This window comes from Thalassophryne amazonica, chromosome 1 (assembly GCF_902500255.1).
Source record: "Thalassophryne amazonica chromosome 1, fThaAma1.1, whole genome shotgun sequence".
Lineage (NCBI taxonomy): Eukaryota > Metazoa > Chordata > Actinopteri > Batrachoidiformes > Batrachoididae > Thalassophryne > Thalassophryne amazonica.
Genome location: NC_047103.1, coordinates 112,669,064 through 112,675,115, shown reverse-complemented (window position 1 = coordinate 112,675,115; position 6,052 = coordinate 112,669,064). Strand labels below are relative to the sequence as shown.

At 43.4% G+C, this 6,052-nt stretch overlaps 1 protein-coding gene across 2 annotated transcripts in view; it reads left to right on the top strand.

Moving 5' to 3' along the window:
* The first annotated feature begins 2,093 nt into the window (after window positions 1–2,093).
* prkx (protein kinase X-linked) overlaps window positions 2,094–6,052 on the top strand; it is a 109,332-nt gene continuing 105,373 nt past the window's right edge. Inside the window, exon 1 of one of the 2 annotated variants that reach the window (XM_034173541.1) lies at window positions 2,094–2,411. Coding sequence is in view for 1 of the 2 variants with exons in the window: in XM_034173533.1 (XP_034029424.1) it covers window positions 2,490–2,619 (130 nt within the window). In the remaining variant the exon portion in view is untranslated. Of the gene's footprint in view, window positions 2,620–6,052 lie in introns of both variants that reach the window. The other variant, XM_034173533.1, reaches the window with a different exon arrangement.

The window sequence follows — 6,052 nt, the reverse complement described above, 5'->3', positions numbered from 1 at the left end:
GTATTTGTGATTTTTTTTTTCCCCCCATATTAGTTAGTTAAAACCCAAGGACAGAATTTGAGCAAAGTTTATAGGTAAACAGAAAATACAAAGTAAGAAAATAATTTTCCCCATACATTGTCACATCAGGATGTTTTTCTTAAACAAACATCACTTGACAAACAAATGAAAACAATTTTTCCCAGGTAGTTTAGAAACTACAATCCAAAAATTGTTTCTCTTCTGATTTTTTTTTTCTTAAATAAAGTGCACAAAATGATCACTCTACAACAAATGTTATAGAATTTCAAGTACAATGTGTTCAGGAAACACAACACAAAAATTGAATGAAATTTCTCTCCTTCAGTGCAGTGCACTATCTTTTCTGAATGCAGCAGTGCATACAGGAGAGAAACTGACACTAAACTATTGATCTCATTACACTGCATCAAAAAATATCAATACCAACGTTGGTATCGAAATTTGGATCAATCCACCCACCACTAATGCATGGCCATGCAGTCACATGCACCCTGACGCGTGGAACTACAGTGTCTTCCTGTTCACACCTACTGAGTTCAGTCCAATATCTGACGTGCATTAAAAAAAATGATTCTGACTGCAATTACCTAAAAGTACACTTATTAATTTGTCTAAATTGTCACGTGTTATTTTAAGCAAGTATTATTCATTTAAATTTATTGAATAAGGGTTGTGAAATTTTATTGCCTGAGCATGTGTTGTGGGTCAATGAGGACCACCTTGATCCCGGCTCTTCTAGTGGAGTGTGGAGAGATGCCTTTGAGTCTTAGGCGGAGAAAGTTGGGCCTACAGTATGCTGGAAGAGTGCAGGCTCAAGATCAGAGTAACCCTGTGAAGCATGTGCTGGAGGAGAGCTGGGAGTTTGTTAAAGGGGGGAGACAAGGGTCTTTTATTAAAACAGTGTGGGCTGAGTCACCAGAATTGTGTTTTGAAATGTCCCCAAGAGTAGTTTGGACCTCTGTTCCCCCATGGTTGCTCCCGGACCCAGAAATAGACTGGACTGTTAAAGACGTTCTTAAAGAGAGGGGCAAGGAAAACCCAGTAGGCGTGGTCAACAAAGTAATTAATGAGCATTGGGATGGGCACTTGGTAATTTACACTGATGGATCTGTGGATCCGACTACCAACAGAGCGGCTTTTGCTGTGCACATTCCTGAGGTTGGCTTGAGCCAGGGTTATCGACTTCCAGATAATATGTCAGTATTCACCACAGAATAGCCTTGTTATGTGCTCTGGAATGGGTGGGCAAAATTGGGCCTCAACATGCTTTAATTTGTTCAGATTCAGCTGCTGCGTTAATGGCTTTGGAGGCTGGAGTGCCACGAGTGTGGGCTGACTTGATTTTTGAAATTTTAGTTGCTCTGAAAAGAGCTGATATGGTGGACTTGTCTGTTGTTTTTATGTGGGTACCGGCCCATGTGGGAGTGGTGGGCAATGAGGTGGCAGACCTGACTGTCAAGCAGGCTCTGAGGCAGGATTGTATAAGTGTGTTAACAACATTGGGGTTCTCGGAGTACCATAGCATGGTGGCCAGCAAGATGTCGAGTCAGTGGCAGCGGGAGTGGGACTCTGAGAAGAGAGGGAGGCATTACCATCGAGTGCAGAGGGATGTTAAAGGGGGAGGCACCAGTTGGGGGAAAAGCAGGTCAGAGCAAGTGATTTTTTTCAAGATTAAGGCTGGGACATTGTGGCCTGGTTCCTGACCTGTGTTTGATTGGACAAAGGACTACTGCGCTCTGCTCGTATGGACAAGAAGAAACCATACAGCATGTCCTGATGGAGTGTGTCACCTATAAAGTGGAGAGAAGGCGCCTCTATAAAAGAATCACTGAATTAGTCATTGAAAAAAATCTCTCTGAAGACTCTTCTTGGCCCAGATAGACACAGAGATGAAGTTGTGGCCGCTGTTGTATCGTTTATTTATTGCACAAATCTCCATCTAAAGATTTGAGTAAATCAGCGTAGTACTGTCAGCAACCTGTGAGAGGCAGCAATACGCCTGGAGGCGTCTAGTCTGCCGGAAACATAAAAGAAGAAGAAGAAATTTTATTGCGAAAAGCCGGACAGGAAGTGCTTTGACGTTGTTTTCTTCCTGGTTGTGGTGGACAGAAAAGCCGAGGCGCAGTGGGGTGAGGTCTGACGTAATCGGCAACAATGGAGCGAATCACTCTTTATTTCTCAGGAAAACAAGCGACTTCACGGACTTATTGAGGCTGTGAAACGGCGTTTAATGTGGACTCTCAGGGCTATATTTGGGAGCTGGTGTTCCGGAGTTAACGCTACATGCACCTGCCAGCTGTTCTTTGTTTTATTTCTGACTCAGCTTCGTCTAGTTTTTCTGCGTCAAACTCTAGTATCCCAACACGAAGCTGGCCAAAGAACATGACGAGGTAATAAGTGCGTGCGTGCAGAAATGTTCTGTGTAAAATTGGTCTTGCTGGGTTGTTTCTAACCGCAAATAGATACCAATGGCGTCTTCCAAAGCAAAGGTCGACCTGAGCAACGACACCAACTGTCTTAAAGAAAGTTGTGCTGGAGACACAGCTGCTCATCACCGTCTCTACAGTCTGGATCAGCTGGACATCATCGCCACTGTGGGTGAGTGAGGAAGCAATTCCACAGCCCTTTGATGAGTCCATGTAATTCCTTTACAAGTCAGGAAGATTAGTCATGTGAGCCATAATTCCTCATATCCTGTCATAGTTCATTCATTGTTCATTAGGATCTTCTGCTTGTAGCTCGATTGGATTGTTCAATTTGGGCCATACTAAAATACAAAATGGAGCGAAATGGGGTAAAATGTAACGAAATGGAGCAGTTTGAACCAGACTTTTGTTGTCCATTCAGCTGCTCCCGTTTTGTGTTCAGGGTCACCACAGCGGATACAGCCAGATTCGCATTGGCATTTGGCACAAGTTTTACACCGGATGCCCTTCCTGACGCGGTGTTACCCGGAGAAACCCACACAGCCGCTGATGTTACAAAGAGGTCTCCCATTCAAGTACTAAACAGGCCCCACGCTGCTTAGCTTCTGAGATCTGACGGGATCAGGCTGACACAGAGCATATCACCTGCAGATTGAACCAGACTGAATCCAAAAAATTACTTTTATCTAATTGTTTGTTTTGTTTTGTGAGATGTGCTCAGTGGATGTAATAGAGGCAGGTGCGCCATCTGGCGTTGAAGAGATGAAACTTTAGTCAATGGGTCAGTCTGCTCCATTTTGCTACATCTAACCCTCGCTTCGTTATTATCTGTCCCATTTAGCTTAAAAATAATTTAAAAGTAATTAATTGAATCATATTTGGAGTCAGTCTGGGTCTGCCTGCTCCATTTCGTTATGTTTTACCCCATTTGTTTATTATCAATCCCCATTTTGCTCCATTTTGCTAAAAAAGAATTAAATAAAAGTAATTAATCATATTTGGAGTCAGTCTGGGTTAGTCTGCTCCGTTTTGTTACTTTTTACCCCATTTCGTGATTATTAGGCTCCATTTCGTCCCATTTCGTCCATTTCATATTTTAGTATAGCCGGTTTAATTTAGCAGGTCTGTGGAAAGATGTAAAAGGCCTCTCTTCCAAAAGTTGACCTGTATTGTAATACGCCATCTCGCGGTTACAAGTGTGCATGTCTGGTAAAACTTATAGCACTTCTGGTTAATCGGTCAGGGGCACCAAAGAGCGGTTTGCTGCATACTTAAATAATACTGCTGGAGTTTGCATGTGTGTTTTCTTCTTCACTACTGTCACAATTGCTAATGTTATTGTTCAGTCTCGTGTAACTGAACGCCACTTGTCCCTCTAAGAAGTTGATACCGACCGCACGGGGTCGCGTAACTAGTTGGCATGCCGGAGTCTCATTTGTTATCGGAATTAACCACACAAATCACTCCACCAACAAAGAATGATGAGACTAAACACCGACAGGAGCCTGTGGGAGCCAAAGAGCTATCAATCTGTCACTCCTTTCTGTGTCCGGGCTGGGTGATGTTTCCTGGAGTCAAATTAAGCCACAGGCTCCACGCCTTTAAGTTTTAGCCTAGCGGGTCATGGGAATAATGCCACTGGTGCGCTAGTTGGCATTATTTATGGTTGGAACTAGGATGGTATCTGGTCATCTTTGAATCTCTGACTTTCGTTCTTGATTAATGAAAGCATTCTTGGCAAATACTTTTGCTTTTGTCCGTCTTGCGCCGGTCCAAGAATTTCACCTCTAGCTCAACAATACGAATGCCCCCAGCAGTCCCTCTTGTGTGTTTTCAAATTAAACACTTCGGATAGTGCTAACACTCAGCTGAGAGCATCGAGGGGGTGCTAAGAGGCAGGGACTGGGTCAGACGGCAGCCTGACTTGTGGTGGGCTGTCAGCTCGATCCCACGATCCAACTACGAACTTTTTAACTGCAGCAAATATAAGATAGGCTGTTGGAGCTGGAATAGACAGACACAAAATGAACGTTGGCTGTGTTTGGTACTAGTGAACTCTGAACTCTCCCACAATGCAGAGCATCACCCGAGACTCGGATATGTCTTATTCTGATACTGCACAAGACATCCAGAAGTACAAAAACTATTGTGCTGTCTACACAGATGTCACTGATGACATGCCATGCGTGTTGACCATAGACAGTAGGGTATGAATGCAACAGTTTTGTTTTTTCTCCCATTTTTCATGAGCTGAACTCAAAGATCTATAGCATTTTCTATATACACAAAAGCAGGGATGAGAATTCTCTGCGGCTTTGTGGATTTCTGACTTTTTCTGGATTTCTGGGCCATTTCTGTGATCAGCAAAAAATCTGTTGAGAAAAATTGGGGTGGGGGGAGGTGCAGCGGGGCCAGCCGTGCTTGTTAAACCTTTCTTCATATGCACGGGAACCGCGGTGCTGAAACTGCAAGCTAAAACTTGTGATGCCATTTGTTACTTTTTCTACAACAGCAAACTTTCAGCCAATCAAATCAATTTTATTTATATAGCGCCAAATCACAACAAACAGTTGTCCGAAGGCGCTTTATATTGTAAGGCAAAAGCCATACAATAATTACAGAAAAACCCCAACGGTCAAAACGACCCCCTATGAGCAAGCACTTGGCGACAGTGGGAAGGAAAAACTCCCTTTTAACAGGAAGAAACCTCCAGCAGAACCAGGCTCAGGGAGGGGCAGTCTTCTGCTGAGACTGGTTGGGGCTGAGGGGAGAGAATCAGGAAAAGACATGCTGTGGAAGAGAGCAGAGATCAATCACCAATGATTAAAAGCAGAGTGGTGCATACAGAGCAAAAAGAGGTGAATAAAAAGAAACACTGGGTGCATCATGGGAAACCCCCCAGCAGTCTAAGTCTATAGCAGCATAACTAAGGGATGGTTCAGGGTCACCTGATCCAGCCCTAACTATAAGCTTTTTCAAAAAGGAAAGTTTTAAGCTTAATCTTAAAAGTAGAGAGGGTGTCTGTCTCCCTAATCCGAATTGGGAGCTGGTTCCACAGGAGAGGAGCCTGAAAGCTGAAGGCTCTGCCTCCCATTCTACTCTTACAAACCCTAGGAACTACAAGTAAGCCTGCAGTCTGAGAGCGAAGTGCTCTATTGGGGTGATATGGTACTAAGAGGTCCCTAAGATAAGATGGGACCTGATTATTCAAAACCTTATAAGTAAGAAGAAGAATTTTAAATTCTATTCTGGAATTAACAGGGAGCCAATGAAGAGAGGCCAATATGGGTGAAATATGCTCTCTCCTTCTAGTCCCCGTCAGTACTCTAGCTGCAGCATTTTGAATTAACTGAAGGCTTTTCAGGGAATGTTTAGGACAACCTGGTAATAATGAATTACAGTAGTCCAGCCTAGAAGAAATAAATGCATGAATTAGCTTTTCAGCATCACTCTGAGACAAGACCTTTCTAATTTTAGAGATTGTGTGTGTGTGTGTGTGTGTGTGTGTATATGTGTGTGTGTGTGTGTGTGTGTGTATATGTGTGTGTGTGTGTGTGTGTGTGTGTATATGTGTGTGTGTGTGTGTGTGTGTGTGTGTGTGTGTG